Raw genomic sequence first — 20,260 nt, 5'->3', positions numbered from 1 at the left:
CAATGCCATCAATGTAAGGCCCAGACTAGATGTGTCCCAAGATGACTGTCAGTCTCTTGTGCTGATGGAAATCCTCTATTCTTGTGGTGAATGCAGTGGTGATTCAGCACTGGGAGTGGAGGGGAAATGACAGCCTGAGGAAAATCTTTTCACTCCAGAGTTCTGGAGCTTTCCAGGAAAGGAAAGAAAATTGAGTTGGGTAAAATATTTGCCCACTGCTTCATGCTCAAGGAAGACTGCAGCATCTGGGGTCTGCCTTTCACTGAGGTGTTCAATGAGCCATGTATTTCCTGCAGCGTGTCCTGACTTTTTATGTCCTACTCATTAAGGTTCTCATTCAAAGCCTATCACAAGAGAAGCGAGAGCCACCTTTGCTTACAGATCTGGGGTGTGGGAAGGGAAAGTATGGAGTCACAGGGCTCCATGGGGAATAAATGCACATGGAGCAAAAGCTCTACCAGAACCTTTGCCAGTCCTGGGCAGGAGCAGGGGAAAAGGAAGCACCTGGAGCTCTGTATTCTCAGTGACAGGGCTGGGAGGAATCCTGTGGAGAAGACAGGTTAAAAGCCATTTATAGCATCATACTTATTTCATAAATATATTTATTAGCTCCTTATTTCACTTCTAAGCGTCCTGCCCATCCGCTCTCACAGCAGTGCAATTGCAGCTTTGAGGGATGCAAGCAGGACAAAGTGGAGGTGCCAAACGTGGCCATGACCAGATCACCTCTGTGATGGCTCCTGGAGCTGGCCTGTGCCAGCAGCATGACACAAGCTGGGCAGTGAGAACTGCTGAAGCACCCTCACCCTGCTCTTCCTGAGCAGTTTGTGTCCTCTGCGAGGAGCAGTTCAAGTATTTTCCCTTCCTTTTCCCTGTATAAAACTGAGGGTGGCTCAACTGCAAAAAGCACGCAGGCAACAGAACCAGGCCACTGCTCCATCAGTGGCTCACCCAGGCTCTAACCTGGCACTTCTGCTCACAGAAAGCCTCGGTGAGAGCTATTCTGTGTGAAGATGCTGCACTCATCCTGCCCTGTGAATTGAATTTGGGGCAGGGGGGGGCTTGTCCTGAGCTGAGGACAAAAATCCTGCAGCCTCCCTATCCTCCAGTGCACAGCCACAGGTGCTTTTCTGGCTGTGCTGAAGATCCATCCCAGCCCACCAGGAGCCTCAGCAGGAAGCACAAGAACCCTCCCCAGAGCAGAGGCACGGGAATCTCCTCTGCCTTTACCTCCTCCTGATGGGACATGAGTGTGGCACCTATAACACCCCCATCAGCCTCTTAGCTGTCCCAGTGTGGCTATTTTTGGCCAGCATTTTCAGATTCTTGCCTTCAACGGCCATAAGAGGAACCAAAGACAGTTTCTACTTTTATTATTATGTTTTAATACAGTCTTTGATAGAGGAGAACCAGCAGGAGCCAACATGCAAAGCAATTAAAAGTCATCAGGGGCTGGAGTGAGCTCACCTGTAGCTCAACTCATGTAACTGCTCCCACAGAGCAGCGATGCGGATACAGCCCCAGGAGCCCACGTCCCCACATGCTGCTGCTCCATCGGGCCCCACAGCGTGATGAGTTCATGGCAGACACTAAACCAACACACAACACTTAGGAGGACATGGACTGGTCTTTGAGTTTTGTCTTTTGATGAGTCAAGTCTGCTATCTGACAAGACTCTGATGTGCTTTGAAAACAGGAAATCACCTTAGTTGTCTCTGCCAAAGGTGAGAAGAGAGATCCTTCAGGAAGAGGCGATGGCTTTGACAGAAAGTCAGGAGATGAAGCACAGATATTTGGCTGCAGTTTACCTGGTACATAGAGCTGAGACCTCTTTGAGTCAAACAAGGCTTTTCAATGCATGTGATGGATCTTTAGGCTAAAGATTTCCAACAGAGAAACCTTTGCAACTGAGTAGAAATGGACATCCCTGTGAAGAAAGAGGCGTGTTGGGCCTGGGCAGCCCTCACAGACAGCAGAACAAAACCCCACTGAGTCCCTCACAGCAGTTCCTCTGCAGAGACATTATGTCCTCCGGCATCTCTTCCTTTGGCAGGCCTCTGCATCTGAGCCACAGGAGCTGTCTGAGTCACTTCCCGAGGACGAGGAGGAGGAAGGCTTCGATGTGCTATAGTTCATGCTCAAGACCCAGCCCAGTTTGTTGTGTAGCACCTGCTTGAGTCCCGGTGGCAGGGGCAGCACTTCCAGTGTGTCCACGTAGTTGGGCAGGAGCTGGCGCAGGCGGTAGCAGCAGAGGTACTGCAGGGATGTGCAGCTGGCACAGGACCGGATCACCTTCATGCTGCTCTTGGCTGCTGTTGAGCACACCATGGGGTAAAACTTCTTGTTCTGCAGCTTCGTGGCTGCAACCCCTGCCAGGGGACACCAAGGGCAGGTTTCACGTTAGTTTTCACCAGGTGACCTCACTCCTCCCAGCTCCCCTGAACCTATTAACTACAGAGCTGTTTGAATCACTTGGAAAACAGCTCTTGGAAATGCCAATCCATAAAACAGCAATTGTAGCCTTCCTCCCACTTGCTCCATGCTGTGCTCCTGTTTTGCTGGTGTTTCCTCCTGCAGCCTGACTCTGAGCTCAGCCACATGTCCCCTGCCAGCATCTGCCCTCAGTCCTACCTATGCACTTGCGGTTCTTGAAGAAGGTCAGCGTCCCATGCCACGTGTCCAAATGCACCCCGATGATGGAGCCTTGCCCAAACCTCGATGAGAAGTTTGTTTTGTCTCCCTTGTGGTGCAGCAGTCCTTCAAACAAACACACAAAGGCATTCAGTGGAAAGACTGTGCTCTGCAAATTCATCCCAACTCCCGCACTGAGAGTTCCCACTACTCCAGCCTCACCCAGTGCCTATAAAACCCCTCTGTTGCCTGATCCCTTCCCTCCCACCCCAGAGTAGGGTGACAAGAAGGGGGTAAGTGGAGGTTTTGCAACACCAGAGTGCAGGCAGCAGCATGAAACCCTCACCAGTGGTACCTGGACTGATGGGAGCTGCTGGCACCTGCACTGGCTGTCATTAACAAAGGGACTCATGGGTCTGGTGGCCTCAATCCCCTTCAGAGTGTTTTCAACCCCCTAAGAAAATGCTTGTGCCCGATGCTGCCCCTCCACCACCCTGCCACAACCCTGCCTGTATCACCTGTGTAGGACAGTCCCCAGCTGTCCTCATCCTTGCCCAGCAGGCTGCAGAAAGTGTGGCGGTACTTGTCCAGGTTCACATCCGATGTCCCAATTCCCACCATCTGGGAGGCAAGGCCAGGTAGAGAACACAAGCTTAGTGTCTTTCCAAGCAATAAGATACAACTAAGACTCCCTGCCTCCAGCTCTCCCCAGATTTTCTTGGCAAAGTCCAAGTAATCCAGAGGTTTTGGTGATGCCAAGACAGAGGTTTCATGAGCTGGAGGCACCCAGCTCCAATTTCTTCTGCTAAATGAGGCCCAGCTGAACTGCTGGAGAAGCTTGCTGTCCTGTTCGAGGAATCCCAGACTGGTTTGGGCTGAAATAGAATTTAAAGCTCATCCAGTTCCAATCCCCCTGCCATGGGCAGGGACACCTTACACTAGACCAGGCTGCTCCAAGCCCCGTCCAACCTGGCCTTGAACACTGCCAGGGATGGGGCAGCCACAGCTTCTCTGGGCACCCTTTGCCAGCAGCTCAGCACCCTCACAGGGAAGAACGTCTGCCTAAGAGCTCATCTCAGTCTCCCCTCTGTCAGGTTAAAGCCATTCCCCCTTGTCCTGTCCCTACAGACCCTTGCCCAAAGCCCCTCTCCAGCTTTCTTGCAGCCCCTTTAGGCCCTGGGAGCTGCTCTAAGGTCTCCCCTTAAGGAGCCTTCTCTTCTCCAGGCTGAACCAGCCCAGCTCTCTCAGCCTGGCTCCAGAGCAGAGCTGCTTCAGCACTCGCAGCATCTCCATGGCCTCCTCTGGACTCGCTCCAACAGCTCCACATCCCTTTTGTGTTGTTGCCCCAGAGCTGGATCAGGACTGCAGGGGGGGTCTCCCCAGAGCACAGCAGAGGGGGAGAATCCCCTCCCTCTTGTGCTGCTCACGCTCTGGGCGTGCAGCCCAGCACATGGGGGGGCTCTGGGCTCAAGCACTCACTGAGGCTAGGTCATAGGAAGCTGCTTATCGACCAACACCCCCAAGTCCTTAGCCTGCTCCATCCAGTCTCCCCCAACCTGTGTTTGTGCTGGGGATTGTTGTGATCCAAGTGCAGGACCATGCACTTGGCCTTTTGAACTGAGGAACACGAATCACTGGTCTCCACCCCTACACTGAGCCACTGACCACAACTTTTGAGTGTGACCATCCAGCCAATTCCTTATACAGTGATGGTCCATCTGTCAAATCTGTGTCTCTCCGGGTTAGAGACAAGGTTGCTGTTCAGGACAGTCAAATACTTTGCAAAAATCCATTTAGTTGTTTGTCCCTTACCCACCATGGGGCCACAGCCCCATCACAGGCCACCAGATTTGTCAGGCATGATTTGTCCTTAGTGAAGTTGTGTTGGCTGTAACCAGTCATCCCCTTACTGCCCATGTGCCTTAGCACACTTTCCAGGAGGATCTGCCCCATGATCTTGCTAGGCACTGAAGTGAGACTGACTAGCCTGGAGTTACCCGGGTCTTGCTTTTTTTCCCTTTCTAGTAATAGGGGTTGTGTTCCCCCTTTTTCAGTCAGTGGGAGCCTCACTGGACTGCCACAACTTCTCAAATATTCTGGATAGTGGCTTGGCCACTTTATCCGCCAGTTTCTTCAGCACCCTCAGATACTACTCATGTCCCATGGACCTGAAGTGATAAATGCCCCATCCCTGGCAGTGTTCAAGGCCAGGTTGGACAGAGCCTTGAGCAACACGGTCTAGTGTGAGACAACCTTGCCCATGGCAAGGGGTTGGAACTGAATAATCGTAAGTTCTCTTCCAATCCAAACCAGACTGTGAATCTACGATTCTATGACTTGTGCATCTTCAGGCTCCTTAGTCTCAAACCTGATCTTCTCCTATTTCAGTACTTCATTTTCACAATCCCTGTTCAAGGAATACTGGACATTTCTATGTGCCCATAAACAACTCTGCTGCACGTACCATGTCTGTGCCATAGACAGGGGAGGTCATCTTGATCTCCCAGAAGTGCTGCCCCTCAGCCAGCTCCTTGTTGCCACGGATGGCAGCAGTGCCGCAGCTGTACTCCATGTGGAAGTTCACCTTGCGGTTGTCACATGTCAGCTGCGTGGCTGTTGACTTGTTCAGGTCATCCCACACCCAGTCAAAATCTGTTCAGGAAGCAGAGAGGGGACACGGTTGACAAAGGCCGTCAGGGAGTGATCCCCAAGCCAAAGCACAGGTGGGTGCTCGATCTGAAGGCCTGTCGTGGGGTTTATTTATTTAGGTTTTTACCATTTAAGAGGGTAAATCCTAAGCTGTGCATAGGGTTCCTTGGGGGCTGAACTATTCTGTGCTGTCCCACTGGGAAGGGTTCAATGCTCTGAACCTGAAGCTGCTGGCATTCACCTCTTCCCATTTTGGCCAACACGAGGCTCCACAGACCCAGATGGAACCTCTTTCCTTCCTTCTTGCACTCTTTGAAGGCTCAAGTGGCAGCTCCACCATGCTACAGGCTTTCTCAGCCAGCTCAAGCCTACAGTTTCCCTACCTTTCCCCCCTGCTCTGAGCACCCTGCTAGGATCAGTGGTAAAGAGGGTTATAACCATAAGAGCCTGTTTCACCAGTGGCCTAAGCCAGATTTGCAAGCAGGTCCCCAGAGGTGAACTCTGAGGCATTAACAAGCTCAGCACTTAGCCCCTGAAACACCACCAAGGCACATGCTTGTAATCTCCCTGCAGCCTGTGTGGCCTTGAGGTGTAAACAAAGGAGCTGGGGCTCCATGCTGGATCCTCAGGGCCAAAGGACTATGGTGGGGTGATGGGGAACCCCTCCCTTACACTCGTCCTCCTCGCCACACTGGCAGTCCTTGACGCGGTGGAGGCCGTGCAGGCTGGAGCAGTAGGGAGCTTCACTCTGGTTCTCACAGTTGCAGTATGACTCTCCAGTAACAGGGATGGCACTTGGGATGGAAGGTGAGAGGGAGGAGAACTCCGGCTCCGAATCAGAGTCGCTGTGCTGCCGGAGAGAACACAGGAATGGCCATAGAATCATGGAATGGTTTGGGTAGGAAAGGACCTTAAAGCACATCCAGTTCCAATCCCCTGCCACAGGCAGGGACACCTTCCACCAGACCAGGTTGCTCCAAGCCCCGTCCAACCTGGCCTTGAACACTGCCAGGGATGGGGCAGCCACAGCTTCTCTGGGCACCCTGTGCCAGCGCCTCAGCACCCTCACAGGGAAGAACTTCTACATAAGATCTAACCTGAACTTGCCCTGTTCACTGTTTCCCCTGGTCACTACTGAAGGAGCCCAGGCTCATGGAGATGGGCTGGCAGACGGCTGCATCGTGCCCTGGCCAGGCTCACCATGCAGGGACATGAGGGGCTGTGTCAGGCAAATTGCCCCACTATGGGACCTGGTTAGTATGTGTCTGAGCCACAGAGACCTCTCAGCAGTGGGCAGTCTATGATGGAGGTATGGTCTTTGTGCCTTCCAGGGGTTAGGAGCTGCCATAGCCTGCACACAGTGGGACAGGTCATGTCTAATCACACAGCTGTGGTTTTCAACGGGCAGGTTACAGCCAGCTGGAAACCCTGGCTGAGGTGTCACAACAGCAGAGCACACAGCTGAAACTGCTGCTCTGGAGCGCCTGGAAGCTGAGAGAGAGGAGAGGGAGGCAAACAAGACAAGGAGGAAAAGGGCCAGGAGGGGAAGCAGCTCAGCAGCAGGGCAGCAGCTCCTTGTGCCAGCAGTGCAGACAGACCCACAGGGAACCCACAGGAGGATCAAAAGGCTTTTGTTGACCTTCATGCACGAGCACAAAAACTTGATTTCTTCTTCCCCCCCGACCCCGGTTTGATGATCTTAGTTTCCAACCTAACTGATTCTATGAGACCAAAGGGTCCCTTCAGTCGATGCTGTTAAGAGTCAATGCCCCATCTCACTCCCACTATGGGAGGCTTGGTGTCACCTCACGGAGTCTCTTATGACAGACTGCAGCAAGTTACTCTGGGTTTACATACTTGTCAGGTGCACCTGCTCATTATTCATACCCTGGCAGACTTTGCAGGCAGTATTTCAAGCCCGTATTTAAACTCATGTTCTTGTGGCTAAGACAGTGGAACTTGAAATGACTTGGGCTTACTTAGGTAGTTCCCACCCTTCCTTCTCTCACCTGCATACTAAGAAGCTTGACTTCCATCTCTCACTGGCACTTCCCAACCACTGCTTTGGAGCAATCCTACCATTCCCATTACTGCAGAAACATAAAGCTGCTCTGGCTCCACAGAAAACTCATCTTCTGGGAGCACAGTGCCTGGGTTTGGACTGAGCTCTGGCAGGGGCCTCGCAAGGCTTAAGCCTAGCTTTGAAGCTCCAGGAGCAGCTCCTTGCGTCCCCACTGCTGCACAGGGACCTGAACGCACACACTCAAGAACTGGGGAGAAGAGTAAAGGGCGGTGGAGGTGAACCCAAGTCACACCTCTGTTTTACTGACCACTTCTCCCCACTGGGTTCCCATCTTCCAGGGCCAGGTTCAGAAGTGATGTGCACATTACAGAGCAGGAATTCCACTTTGAGGATATGTGAGGCTGTAACATCACAGACTGAAGCAGCTTCACTCCCACTGCACAAAGACCAGACGTCAGCGCTGCCCTACAGCGAGCCAGAGCTCAGAACTGAACCAATTTAATGCTTATTTAGATCACTACTTAACAAAGAATATTTAAAATCCGTTGTATGTACTTTATATACATCACACACATTTTATATGCTTTAAAAAGTCTCTAGCTTAGTGTCAATCAACTCCCTGGCTCAGCTGAGAGCTGTGGCACATGGCTGGGGAGCAGTTCAGCATTCCCTGCCTAGGGAAGATATGCTGGGAGCCCCACAGCCCATGCTGGAGCTTGGAGGAGGCTCATTATTTGTGTTCTGATTTCATTAAGTCTGTTCTGATTTGAGCCAATTGCTGGCTCCTCAGTTACATGGACCTTGCAGAGGGGCCTGGAGCACAAGTCTGATGAGGAATAGCTGAGGGACCTGGTGGGGCTTAGTCTGGAGAAGAGGAGGCTCAGGGGGGACCGTATCGCTCTCTACAATTGCCCGACAGGAGGATGGAGCCAGGAGGTGGCTGCTCTCTGCTCCCAAAGAACAAACAATAGGACAAGAGGAAATGGCCTCAAGCTGCACCAGGGGAGGATGAGACTGAATATTAGGAACAGTTTCTTCCCCAAAGGGTGCTCAGGCATTGGAACAGGCTGCGCAGGGCAGTGGTGGAGACACCAACCCTGGAAGTGTTCACAAACTGTGTAGACAAGGCCTTCAGTGACATGGTTCAGTGATGGCCTTGGCAGTGCTGGGGAACTGTTGGGCTTCATGATCTTAAAGGTCTTTTCCAACCCAGTTGATTCTGTGATTCTACGGGGAAGGGAAACCTCTCCCCCATGTCACTGCACACTCAGTGTCACAGTAGCCTACCTGCCCATCGGAGTCGTAGCCCCAGCCCCGCGTGCCACTGGCCAGGGCGAGTGCCCGAGTGTCCGCCTCGCGCCGCACCCCACTCAGCACCAAGTGCCAGGCCCTGGAGCTCCGCGGGCGCCGCGCCATGCTGTTCCCAGACAGGTAAGCTGCAGAACAAGGGACAAGAGTTTACACACAGCACCTGTGGCCTGCTTTCAGTCGCCAGCCACTGAAGCAACCCCTCCCAGGTCCCCACAGAGCACCAGGAACGGGTCAGCACAAATGCAGGTCTGCACAGTCGCCATCAGCAAACCAATGCAAAACAATTCCTCCCACACCACAAACATTCCCACAGGGACAACCTCGCCCTGAGCCCATGTGTTGAACAGACCCCAGAAATGCTCTCAAGACCCAGCAGCAGCAGCAGCTCCCTCTCCAGTATCTCCCTACTGGCCTGGCTCCACCAGGATCATCAGCCACCGAAACCCAGCCTCTCCAATGCCTGTCACCCTCATGGGCTCTGGGTGCTGCTTGGCCACCACCGTGTCCCCTGTGTGCCTGAGCTGTGTGTGTCTTGCTGTGGGGAAGGCTGTTTGTTCACCTCTGAGCAACTGCCAATGGAGAGAAGACTTTGTTCTCAGTGGCTGGGGTGGGGGAGACACCATTTGCTCTCTTGCTGAAGGAAAACCAGTCTTTACATGGACCTGTCCTGACTTGCCTCAAGGACACCAGACAAAAGTGAAGCAGCTCTCTGTCTCCCCACTCCAGTGGGTGTTGTTCAGATTTCCATAGGCTCCTTCCCTGTGTACAGCCTGACAGGCCACAGCAGCTCCCAGCCACCCCATAGGAGCGCTGCACCAGGGGTGATGCAAATAACAGCTCCTCAGCAAGAGGCATCCATAGGGCTGCAATCCCACTCACACCCACTCCCTCTGCTGAGCCTCTGGGGCTGCTGCCTTCCACAGTGAGCTACTCTGTGCACCCACACCGGCTCCGGCGCTGCCCTAGCAGCGTGTGAATTCTGCAAGTATGTGGTGGGCCAGCCCAGGCCGGTGCCTCTCAAACAGCACCGTTCTCATTAGTCCTGCACCTCATTCCCCGACTGGATGGCATCTCTTGGAAAAGCAGAACAGGCTGAGTCACGACTGGTCGTGCCGGTGCCCACAGATGCTCTGAAGGGCTCCGGGCATCCCCCTGCCCAGGATCAGGAGGATCCCACCGCTGCCGAGCACAGCTCTGCCGGGAAAGCAACTAACACCGCGGCAAAGCCGCCCTGCTCGGCTCTGAACACTGCACTTCCGCCCCCCGCAGCAGCCGAACCCATCACCTCCGCTCCCCGGCACCTGCCTGAGGCCTCCGGCCGGCTCACCGGGGTAGCGCTGGCCCAGCGCGGCGGTTGTCCCGGACAGTGCTCTGGCACCAAGGGCTGCTGGGGCCCTCCCGCAGGCCGCGACCCGCTCGACGCGGGCGGCGCCGGCAGCTCCTCCCCGAGCGAAGCACACCGCTGGGGTGGGCAGAACCGGCGGAACAAGAGGCAGCCCGCGGCTGTGGGACCGAGGGCCCTAGCTGGGCCGGATGAGGCCAGGCCGCAGCGCTTGCCTCAAGCCACACCGCACAGCCCAGGCCAGGCCAGGCCTCGGTTCCCACTCGCGTCCCGGTCCCCGGCCCGGTCCCGACCTACCTGCCTGCCTGCCCGGCACGTCCCGCCCCGTGTTACCCCAAGCCTGGCTCGGCCCTGCCGCCGCGCTCTGACCTACATTCCCGTCCCGGGACATAAACAATCCTCTCTTGACACCGCCCCTCAAGCGTCCATTGGCTGAGCCTGCACCGTTCCCCCTCGCGATTGGCTAAGGTCTCCGTCACTCACAGCTGAAGGAGTCAGGAGGGTGCGGTGTCAGAGGGCAGCTCAGCGCCATTGGCTGCACTGGACGTCAATCCGGAAGAGCCGCGCCATTGGGTGACCACTGCTGAGGGCGAGCGCCCGTCACTTAGCGAAGTCACTAAGCCCATTGGCTGGCGAAGGGGGAGGGCAGAAGGTTTGATTGGCTGCAGAGGCCTGAAAGGCGGGCTCTCTATGAGGAAGCGGCTTGTGATTGGGGTCGGTGCCCGACAGTATGAGAGGGCGGGGCTTTAACCCGGCGGAAGGCGGAAACGGGCGCCCCCGGGCAGCAGCATGGAGGAGGCAGCCGGGGGTGAGGGGCGATGGGGCCTCGGGAGGGGGGGAGGTGGAATGCGTCCCATTGTAAGGTGGTCGGGCCCTGCCTTTGTTGTCACCAGGCCGCGGTGATGGGCCTCGGCTCCTGGTGAGGGGAGCCCAGCGGTGCTCGGTCTGGGCCGCGGCCTCGAAGCGGTGGGGCCCGGTTACGGGGCAGGGGGGAAGGGTGATGTCGCTGGGCTTTGCCGGAGCCCTGGCCTAGGCTCCCGTTGGGGGCAGCGCCGAGGAGCCGGGGCCACCGGTATCAGCGGGTGGAATCCCGGGAGCACCTCGCTGCGGGGCTCCGTCTCCGCCCCCCGCCTCCTCTTTCCCCGCTCCCCTGTTACCGTCGGTGGAGGTGCGAATGAGGTCCGCCATGGTGCGTGCAGGCTCCATGCCGCCGGTGCCGGTATGAGGCCGGGGCGGCGCGGGGTGGGTGAGACCTTGGCTCGGTGAGTCAGTGTCCGGCGGTGACGAGGTGCCCGGGAACGCGGACCCGGGTGGGCTCCCGGCCCGACCTGACCTGACCCGACCCGACCCAGCCCAGCCCAACCGACCGGCTGACACCCGTGACCCCCGGATGGGGCAGCCGGCCCCGAGCGTTCCCCACCGGTGGGCCCGAGCCCGGCGCTGCAGGGAGGTTGGAGAGGAGCCTGTGGCCGCGGGGAGGCGGCCTGGGCGGTGTGGTGGAAGGAAACGCCAAGGGCCTGACTTCACCGTGGCCCCGGGAGGGCTCGGCCCGGCGCTGGCGTAGCGTGACCTATGGATGTTTATTGCTGCGCTGCCCCAAAGCCGCTTAGGTCATGGGAACAAAGCCTCTGCCCCTGCTCGTATTGTCCCTTCCCCGATGGTGAAAGGCCCGCGGCATGCCCACCTCTTCATTCCCTGTCCCTTATGCTTAAACCAGACTTGTTGGGATAGTGACAGCCGCTGTCACCCTCAGTGGGGACCGTGTCTCCGTGGTGACCCCGCAGGTACTCCTGTCTTGCACCAGAAGAAACTCTGATGCCTCCTTATTCTTCCTCCCAGAGAGAACCAACTTGGCTGGGGTGCGGCACATCCTGCTGGTGCTCTCCGGGAAGGGTGGCGTTGGGAAGAGCACCATCTCCACCCAGCTGGCTCTGGCACTACGGCATTCCGGGAGGAGGGTGAGTGAGGGGCTGGGGGGCACTGAGCTCCATCTGACACTTCATAACCTCCACCTGGGCTGCGTTTGCTCATCCTTTGTGTCTTGTGTGGGCAGCGTGTGAAAATGCTGTCTTTGACAGCAATTTAAATGAATCCTTTTTTCTGTGTTCACTCAGTCCAGCACAGGTTCATTCCCCTCTCGTCCAAGAGGCTAAAATCACCCCAAACTTGCTGTTTTTTGGTGCTGAGAAATGATTTTGCTGCTCTGTGGTGTAACGCACACTCCCTTTGCAAAGTAAAGAGGGGGAGCCGAAGGAGAGATTTAAGATGGGGACAAAAGGGGATTGTGTATGGGCACGAGGCAGGCAGAATTCCCTGAGGATTTCTTTTAAAGGCTCTGTGCAGCAATTGGATCCTGGTAGGTGTCTGGCAATCTCTCCAAAGCACCTGGAAATACTTGGGAGATGCTCCTCTGAGAGAAGGGGGTGAGGAGGGTGGTGAGACCTGAAAGCAGCTCTTTGTGTTTCAAATCCAGCTGCTGAAGTAAAGTGCTGTGAGCAGCTGAAATCCAGATACTGCCTTCCCTTGCCCTGGGAAGAAGCATGGATGGGGGCAGCCGCCAGGCTCATCCCAGGCTGAAGGGCTCTTCATCCTCTCCTGCTGCAGGTGGGGATTATGGACGTGGACTTGTGTGGCCCCAGCATACCCCGCATGTTCCAGGTGCAGGACAGCGATGTGCACCAGTGTGACAGCGGCTGGGTACCGGTCTATGTGGACCAGGACAAGAGCATCTCGCTCATGTCCATCGGCTTCCTGCTGGAGAAGCCTGATGATGCTGTGGTGTGGAGAGGACCCAAGAAGAATGGTATGGTTGGGTTTTGCTAGGAAGTGTCCACCTTCCTGGAGGTGGGGCTGGATCCTGCTGGGGACAGGTCATTCCTTGGAGGAACAAGGCTCCTGTTCTGCAGGAGTGGGTTCAGACTGCTTAGATGGGGAGAGTGCAGCATGTGTTGTGTGCCCTGCAATCTCTCCCTGGGTCCTTGTCACCTGGGGTGTTTCCCAATCCCTGTTCTGCTGGGTCCACAGCCCCCACAGCACCCGCTAAGAGCTGTTAAGTTTCTTTTCCTGCCCCTTTTATTTCCATAGCTTTGATCAAACAATTCGTTGCTGATGTGGCCTGGGGGGACCTGGACTTCCTCATTGTGGACACACCGCCGGGCACATCTGATGAGCACATCTCCACAGTGGAGGCCCTGAGGCCTCACAAGTTGCTTGGAGCAATCCTGGTCACAACACCCCAGGTAGGGCAGCTGCCTCGGCCTGAACAGGGGCTCCTGGGCAGGCTTCTGCCTCCAGGCATGGTTGGAGGATGAAAGCATGCACCCGAGGTGGGTGTTGGCACCAGCCTGTGTGTGGCTGCTTGTTCTACACATTTGCCTTGTGATGCATGCTTGCTCCAGACCCATGGTCAGCCTGGGCAGACAGGCACCCCTAACCCCTGCTGCTCTCCCCTGCAGGCTGTGTCTGTGGGAGATGTGAGGCGGGAGCTGACATTCTGCAAGAAGACAGGATTAAGAGTTCTTGGCATCGTGGAGAACATGAGTGGCTTTGTGTGCCCGCACTGCTCGGTGAGTTTGTCGTGCCCTTGGGGCTATTGTGGGGCCTCAGTTGTGATGTGATGTTGTAAGATGTAGTGCCTGGGTTGGAAAACGTGCAAATGCTGTGAGGGTGATGTAGGGAGATGAGCTGCTGCGTGTCAGCTTTGGAAGAAGCCACTGGCTCTGCTTTCCTAATGGAAAAGTGCCCTGAGGCTGGAATGCAGAGGGGAGCTGGTTCTCATGTGCAGGCAGCGCCTGCACAGTGCTCTGGAGTTCTTGATTCACTGCTCTGCTCTTCCTCCTTCAGGAGTGCACAAACATCTTCTCCAAAGGAGGAGGTGAGGAGCTGGCCAAGCACGCTGGGGTCCCCTTCCTGGGTGAGTGGCCTCTTGAGCAGAGCTCGCTGTGTCACAGGTGGTGTCTGTGTTGTGCTGTGGGAGTAGAGCTACAGCGTTGGAGGGGTGTTCAGGCTGGGCTCTGTCCCTGTGAGCCATGGCACCCTCTCAGAGGTGAGGGGTGGTTCTTGCTTTGCTGCTTTTGCCATCCAAACTGCTCTGAGTGGGCACCTGGCCCTGCTGGGGCAGAGGAGGTGATCATGGGCAGCCTGCTCTGATGGAGTAAGCAAGCCTGGAGCTGCACAAGAGCTGTCCTGAAATGCCCTGGAGCCTCCCTGATAAATGGGGCTGAGGGCTCTGGATTGGGGTGAGAGGAGAATGTCTGTCATGAAGCATGTGGTGTGGGGGGGTCTTGCATGAAGAGGAAGCTGTTCCTGGAGAGCTCAGTGAGGGTAGTGCTCTTCCCAACCGCTTCTCCTGGAGTTGGCTCCACCAGGATATTTCTTTAATCCTGACTCCAGGCCTTTGCCTTACAGTGAGCAAGCAGTCATTGTCTCTGTTTCTCCTATCCCACAGGCTGTGTTCCTCTGGACCCCCAACTCAGCCAGAGCTTGGAAGAAGGCAGAGATTTCATCCAAGACTTTCCCAGGAGCCCTGCCTTCACTTGCTTGACTCGTATTGCCCAGCGGATCTTGGATGGTACATTGCAGCAATGCTCCTGAGGACAGTGTGGGGCTGGACTTCCTGCCCAAGCCCCTCGCAGCACCACCAACAGCCCATGGTGATGGAGCAGCGGCTGTGAAAGCTGCTAAGCTATGAATTGTCTCAGTGGGGAGGTGAGGGAGGGAGCACAGCATTGATGCTGCTTGCAGTGATCCGAAAAGGGAAGTTCTGCTCCATCCCTCTGGATCCAAAGAGCCCCTGCACAGACAGCAGCCTGCTTCCTGCCTTTCTGATGTGATGCTCTGCCCAGGTGGTACAGTTGTTCCTGATGACTTCCTCAGCAGCCTGCCCCTGTGAAGGGGCTTGGGGAGCTCTAGTTTGTGTCCCCAGTTTTCTGTATGCTGTGGTGCTTCTGGCCTTCGCCCGGTACAGCTAAAAAGACCCATCAATTTGTTCTTCACTCACTGAGCCCAACCAGCACCAAACATCTTGATCGTGGCTCCATGTGCTGCTGCCTTCTATTGCTTTTCTTGCATAATGGATTAGATGGTACTTGGTTCAGTGGCTGGATGCTTCCATGTGGACTCGAGCCAGGCCACCCTGCTGTGAAGTCTCAGCTCGCTGGTTCCTGATGGGCCGGTGGGGACACAGTACGTCTCACATGAGAAAAGGTCTTTAGGAGATCTGCCACCCTCCTGAGTGCTGAGTTCCTGCTGGAAATGAGGCCTTTTTGGGTTCCTGGGGGTTATCACTCAGGAATATTTGTAAAGATTCCAAGCAGTAAATACTTTTCTTAAAATCCAAGTCTTAAAATCCAGTTTTTTCCGTGGCTTCAGGCTCATTGTAGCTGAGTCTTCGACTTACAAGCACTGTGTGTACATCCACGTCTTTCCTGCTCTGCCCTTTCCTTGCTGAGGTTCAGCTAAATCAATCCTCCTTTCAGCTTCCAGATCTGGCTGGTCCCTTGTCTTGCTGGAAGCTGGCCTGAGGCATGTATTGCCATGGCTGTTCTCCACATCTCTGCCATGCATGAGGCTACTCTGGTCCCCACATGGTTCCTCCTTTGTTGTTCTGTCTTTTATGCTGTTATGTCTGTCATGGCTCCTGTGGGACCTGCCTCCTCTTGCAGGCTTGAGTTAAGCTGGTGAAGCAGACAAAGGTGGTATCCTTGCCTCTTACCTCCCTCCCTCCTGGTCTCTAAGCCTGTGTCCATGCTTGGGACTTGCCTTCATAGTGCTGTTTCGGGGAGATGGGGGGGAATCTAGGATTTCCACTGACCAAACCAGGCTGTAGCTGGCAGCATCACTTGGAAGCGAGCAGGAGGAGCATCTGTCCCTGCTCCTGCTGTGCCACAGCAGGAACTCACCTGACCAGGTTTCCCCATGTGCTGCTGCATGGCCAAAGGTCAGTTATCTGGGTTTTGGAGCACCGGGAACTGACCCAGCTGCTGGCTACTGTGGGGTGGCTGGGCAGCTCTCCTCCCACCCTGGGCACATGTCACCCACCCAGGGCTTGCAAGTTCCTCCAGCACCCTGGGGACCCTGAGCAACTTGCCCTGCAGCTGCAGCCCTGATGGGCTCCGATAAGAAACCCGGGCTGGGTGCAGCATGTGCTTTGGAAAGAACATACTTACAAGATGGGTTGCGATAGCTCCAAAGGTTTATTTGTCTGCTACGGTTTATCAGGTGACAAATGTGGCTTTCTGCAACCTGCCTACACCTGCTAGTGCAAGGAATGAGTAAAGCAGGTCTGCCCCCTCCTCACCAGGGGGCTTTGAGGATTTCTCAGCTCCTCACGGCAGGAAGATGCTTTCATTTGTCCCACTGCGGAGTCCCAGCCCCAGCAGCACTGCCCCTCACTGTGGGGAGGGCTCCAGCCTGCAGGTGCAGCTTTCCCCCATCCCCCTGAGACTCCGGGTTGGGGAATGCTCCCATTGGGAGCAACCTTCCTGACCCAGGGGCTCCTGTTTAAATAGTCAAGGCCTGAACCATTTCAGTTTTAAGCCTGGGGAGCAAGTGCCCATTTGGCATTGCCTGGGCAGCACCAAGGTGAGGTGGTGGCAAAGGTGGCCTGAGTTGCGGTGACCACAAAGCCAGAGCTCCTGCTGCTGCCCCTGGAGCCTGGGCCTGGGCCAGGGCCAGGGAGGTGGCAGGTCAAGGGTCCATCCCTGGGGCCAGCACAGCTCAGCAGTGAGCAAAGCTGTCCTCAGAGGTGTCGCGGAGGTCCAGGCCTGCCACGGCTGGGGGGTGGAGGCAGGTGAGGTTGTTGTAGGTGTAAACAGGGACATGGGCATCATCCCCCTCAGCCACAGACTGCACGAAGCGTGGGACCACCACAGGGTGCTGCAAGGAGAAGTCCCTCAAGCCCTTCAAGGAGCAGTTGCAGTGCCAGTTGTTGCCCCCCAGCCACAGCTGCTCCAGGGTAAAGGGGCTGCACAGAAAGCCCACTGAGAAGGTCTGCAGTGAGTTATTCCTCAAGCTGAGGTACCGCAGGTTGGCCAGGGGGGAGATGATGGAGTTGTCCAGTGTCTCCAGCTGGTTATGGGAGAGGTCAAGCCAGAAGAGTCTCTGGAGCGGGGTGAAGGTGTCCTGAGAGATCTCGAGGAGCTGGTTGGAGGAGAGGAAGAGGTACTCCAGGTTGCTCAGACCCACAAAGAGCTGGGGTGAGAGGCTGCTCAGCCTGTTGTGCTTGAGGTCGAGCTCCAGAAGCTCGTGCAGCTCGCTGAAGCTTTGGTCCTCAATGACAGTGATGGCATTGTGCTGCAGGAAGAGGCGCCGCAGGCTGGTGAGGCTGGAGAAGGTGTGCACCCGGATCCTGCCCAGGCAGCTGTGCTCCAGGTGGAGGCTGTGCAGCTTGGTCACCCCCTTGAACACGTAGTCAGGGAGCACCTTAATGCAGTTGGCAGACAAGTGCATCACAGCCACATTGTACAGCCCCAAGAATGCACCAGCCCTGATGTCCTGCAGCTGGTTGTTGTTGAGGCTCAGAACCTCCAGCTGGCCCAACCCATCAAAGGTCCTTTCTGCCAGGCTCCGGATCCTGTTGTGCCCCAGCTGCAGCTCCTCCAGGAACTGGAGGTCTTTGAAGGTCCTGGGCCTCAGGCTGGTGATGGAGTTGGTGGACAAGCGTAGGACATGCAGGCTGAGGAGGCCCAGGAACGTGTCCTCAAACAGCGACACAAGCCGGTTGTGGGACAGGTCCAGCCACCGGAGGGACTTCATGCCCATGAAGGCGCGGGGTGCGATGGCATTGATCTGGTTGTGGTTCAGGTACAGCTTCTGTAGCTTCTGCAGCTTGACAAAGATGTTGATCTTGATGCCCTTGAGCGCGTTGCCACTCAGGTCCAGCTCCTTCAGCTCGGTAAGGCTGCAGAAGAGCTGGTGCTGGAGGTAGGGGAGCTTGTTCCCGGCCAGGATCAGCTCCCTCAAGTTGGGCAAGTCGTGGAAGATCTTGTCAGGCAGGACCACGAGCGAGTTCCAGCCCAGGTTCAGATACCAGAGGTTGGAGAGCCCAGCGAACAGCCCTTCCTCCACCTTGCTGAAGTGGTTGTTGTTGAGGCTGAGGGACACGAGGTTCTGGGTGTGCAGGAAGGTGTGGGGAGCCAAGTGCTTGAGGCGGTTGCGCTCGAGGTGGAGGTGGTAGAGGCCCCGCAGCCCGTGGAAGGCGTGCTGCTCCACGGCGGCCAGCTGGCTGCTCTGCAGGTCCAGGAAGTCCAGGGACGAGAGGTTCCTGAAGGCAGCGGCCGGCAGCAGGGTGAAGTTGTTGCCGTCCAGCCACAGGGCCTTGGCATTGGGGGGCACGTCCTCGGGCAGGCGCGTCAGGTTGCGGGAGCTGCAGAAGATGTTGAGCTCCTCGGTGTAGTCATCCAAGCTGCAGGCGCAAGGGCTGGGGCAGTGGGGGGGGTCCACATCCCCCTGCTCCTTCGGGGTGTCCCCCCCAGGGGGCTGGGAGGCTGTGACCAGCAGCAGGGCCAAGGGGAGCACGAGGGTGATGCCCGCTGCAGGGTGCAGAGGAAAGGGGATGCATCAGTGCAACCCTGGGTGCTCATGGGGACCCCCATGGGACCCCCCCTCTGGGTGCCTGTGCTGCCAGGGCCATGGTGGGGGTCAGTCCCACCCCATTGCACATACTGAGCAGCTGCGTGAAGGGTGGGGAGCTGGATTCACCCTTGGGAGAGGCCGCTGGTCCACCCCCCACTCCTGCTGCAGCTCAGATCCCTTGGGTGCATGGACCCCCATACACATTCATCTGTGTTGCAGAAGCAGCTTCTCCCTCTCAGGGGAACACATCCTCAGTCTCCTCCTTCCTTCTGCTTGCCCACCATTAACTTGCTCTTCCTCAGAGAAGAGGGGTCTTGATGCTTCCTGGCCATCCCTGCAGCCCCCATCCAGCTCTGCGCTCTGCATGTACCCAGGCAGCACGGGGGATCCCCAGATTTCTTATTAGCAGGGGAGGGGGGAGAAGGGTGAAGGGTGACTTGGGTGTGAAGCCCTGGCAGGGTTCTAGGGTCTCCCCTCCAAGCCCCCTGCCAGCAGCTGGGTGAGCAGGCGGGATCCCTGCCTTACCTTTGCCTGCGCTCATGGTGCTGGGCAGGGCAGAGCTCCCTCTCGGCGCTCCGGCCCCTGGGACTGCGCAGGGATGGATGGAGCAACCACCTTGACGCCTGTCCAGCCGCCCGCCCGGCCAGGCTTAACCCTACTGCTGCTGGGACGGGCCATGGCTGGGGCTGGTGTCACCTTGATGGGCTCCTTGCTCCTCCTCACTGGTCTGTAACTGGTTCTATGGCAGTGCTCAGACCCCCTCATGGGACAGGGAGGGGGAATGAAATGCTCAGGAGGACAGGCTATGGTGGGGCTGCGAGCAGAGAGGGATGGATAGGGCATGACCATGTGCTGTGCTCCTGAGGATCCCAAACAGCAGCACTGACCCTGCTCAGCTGGGGGTGCCCACGGTGAGCCCTGGAAGCTATTCCTCATGCTGCATTGGGACCTTAAATACACACCATGGAGCTTGGAGCATCTGTACTGCACAGGGGTGTAGAGGTGTGGGGTTAATCTCATCAGTAGATGGGCTGAAACACCTGAAGCATTATGGTGATGCAGATGGGAAATGAGTTGGGAAAGGGGAAAATCTTTTATCCATGTGGCATTAGAAGCATTGGGGCTGAGCCTGCAGCCGCCTCCTGCAGGTGGATCTTATCCTGTGGGGGGGATGGTGACAGGAGCTCTACACACTGCTTGGCTTGGTGCTTTCATGCTGAAGGGGAAAAGCAGAGAGCAGAGCTGGGTCCCCCCGGTGAGGTGATGGCTGTGAAGGTCCCTCGGCTCCTCTACCCCTGTGTGTGTGTGTGTGATGGTGAGTGATGCTCCGGGGCTGGCAGCTCGCACTCTCTGCCTGGCAGCTCATCAAACCAGCCCAGGGAAGGCTGGTGACCTTGCTCTGTGTCCCAGGTCATTTCCCCACCCGGGTCCAACATGGTTTCTGCAGAATCTTTTACCAGTTTCCAGGAAAGAAAACAAAAAAGAACTAGATAAAAAGCCACTTCTGCCCCAGTGAGAGGAGCCCTGCTGCTGCTGGGGATAACCCTTCCCCATGTCCTGGTAGTACCGTTCCTCCTTGAAGATGCACCAGGATGGGGCTGGCACCACTCACATCTATGTCTCCAGGAATGGGTGTCTCCCACCGGAGCTGCTCTTCTCAGCCCTGGTTCCCCCTGTGCCGGTGGTGAGATGGAGATGGAGCAGGGACACTCTCCACCACCAGCCCCATG

General features: G+C 56.4%; 3 protein-coding genes across 4 annotated transcripts; 1 reads left to right on the top strand and 2 right to left on the bottom strand.

Moving 5' to 3' along the window:
- Window positions 1-1,356: 1,356 nt before the first annotated feature.
- SPSB3 (splA/ryanodine receptor domain and SOCS box containing 3) lies at window positions 1,357-10,341 on the bottom strand. Of its 2 annotated transcripts, none has more exons than XM_061350718.1 (7): window positions 10,290-10,341; window positions 8,591-8,739; window positions 5,953-6,130; window positions 5,096-5,283; window positions 3,150-3,252; window positions 2,632-2,757; window positions 1,357-2,369 (listed from the first exon to the last, which is right to left on the bottom strand). In XM_061350718.1, exons 2-7 carry the CDS (start codon window positions 8,717-8,719, stop codon window positions 2,023-2,025), a joined length of 1,071 nt encoding a protein of 356 aa, XP_061206702.1. In that variant the 5' UTR covers window positions 8,720-8,739; window positions 10,290-10,341; the 3' UTR covers window positions 1,357-2,022. The 2 variants fall into 2 exon arrangements, with proteins under 2 accessions (XP_061206702.1, XP_061206703.1); XM_061350719.1 differs by lacking the exon at window positions 10,290-10,341 and adding an exon at window positions 10,220-10,227.
- A 351-nt stretch (window positions 10,342-10,692) lies between these two features.
- Window positions 10,693-15,294, top strand: NUBP2 (NUBP iron-sulfur cluster assembly factor 2, cytosolic). Its single transcript, XM_061350727.1, has 7 exons — window positions 10,693-10,764; window positions 11,796-11,914; window positions 12,561-12,759; window positions 13,041-13,195; window positions 13,412-13,522; window positions 13,800-13,869; window positions 14,404-15,294. The coding sequence occupies exons 1-7, from the start codon at window positions 10,746-10,748 to the stop codon at window positions 14,547-14,549; spliced, it is 819 nt and encodes a 272-aa protein (XP_061206711.1). The 5' UTR covers window positions 10,693-10,745; the 3' UTR covers window positions 14,550-15,294.
- Window positions 15,295-16,131: 837 nt separating this feature from the next.
- On the bottom strand, window positions 16,132-19,629 carry IGFALS (insulin like growth factor binding protein acid labile subunit). Its single transcript, XM_061350717.1, has 2 exons — window positions 19,056-19,629; window positions 16,132-18,487 (listed from the first exon to the last, which is right to left on the bottom strand). The coding sequence occupies exons 1-2, from the start codon at window positions 19,069-19,071 to the stop codon at window positions 16,674-16,676; spliced, it is 1,830 nt and encodes a 609-aa protein (XP_061206701.1). The 5' UTR covers window positions 19,072-19,629; the 3' UTR covers window positions 16,132-16,673.
- Between the last annotated feature and the right edge of the window lie 631 nt (window positions 19,630-20,260).

Source organism: Neopsephotus bourkii, unplaced genomic scaffold (genome assembly GCF_033783945.1).
Source record: "Neopsephotus bourkii isolate Nb327-2 ecotype Australia unplaced genomic scaffold, CSIRO-AGI_Nbou_v1 NB_533, whole genome shotgun sequence".
Lineage (NCBI taxonomy): Eukaryota > Metazoa > Chordata > Aves > Psittaciformes > Psittacidae > Neopsephotus > Neopsephotus bourkii.
This window is presented reverse-complemented; position numbering and strand designations above follow the sequence as displayed.

Bases quoted from the DNA above. Each gene is read 5' to 3' on its own strand.
- SPSB3 (XM_061350718.1), bottom strand. From the start codon at position 8,719: ATGGCGCGGCGCCCGCGGAGCTCCAGGGCCTGGCACTTGGTGCTGAGT. The intron at 6,131-8,590 runs GTAGGCTACTGT...TCTCTCCGGCAG, and splicing joins GCTACGACTCCGATGGGCAG to CACAGCGACTCTGATTCGGA. The intron at 2,370-2,631 runs GTAGGACTGAGG...GTCCCCTGGCAG, and splicing joins CAAGAACCGCAAGTGCATAG to GGGTTGCAGCCACGAAGCTG.
- NUBP2 (XM_061350727.1), top strand. The intron at 12,760-13,040 runs GTATGGTTGGGT...TTATTTCCATAG, and splicing joins GAGAGGACCCAAGAAGAATG to CTTTGATCAAACAATTCGTT. The intron at 13,196-13,411 runs GTAGGGCAGCTG...TCTCCCCTGCAG, and splicing joins TCCTGGTCACAACACCCCAG to GCTGTGTCTGTGGGAGATGT.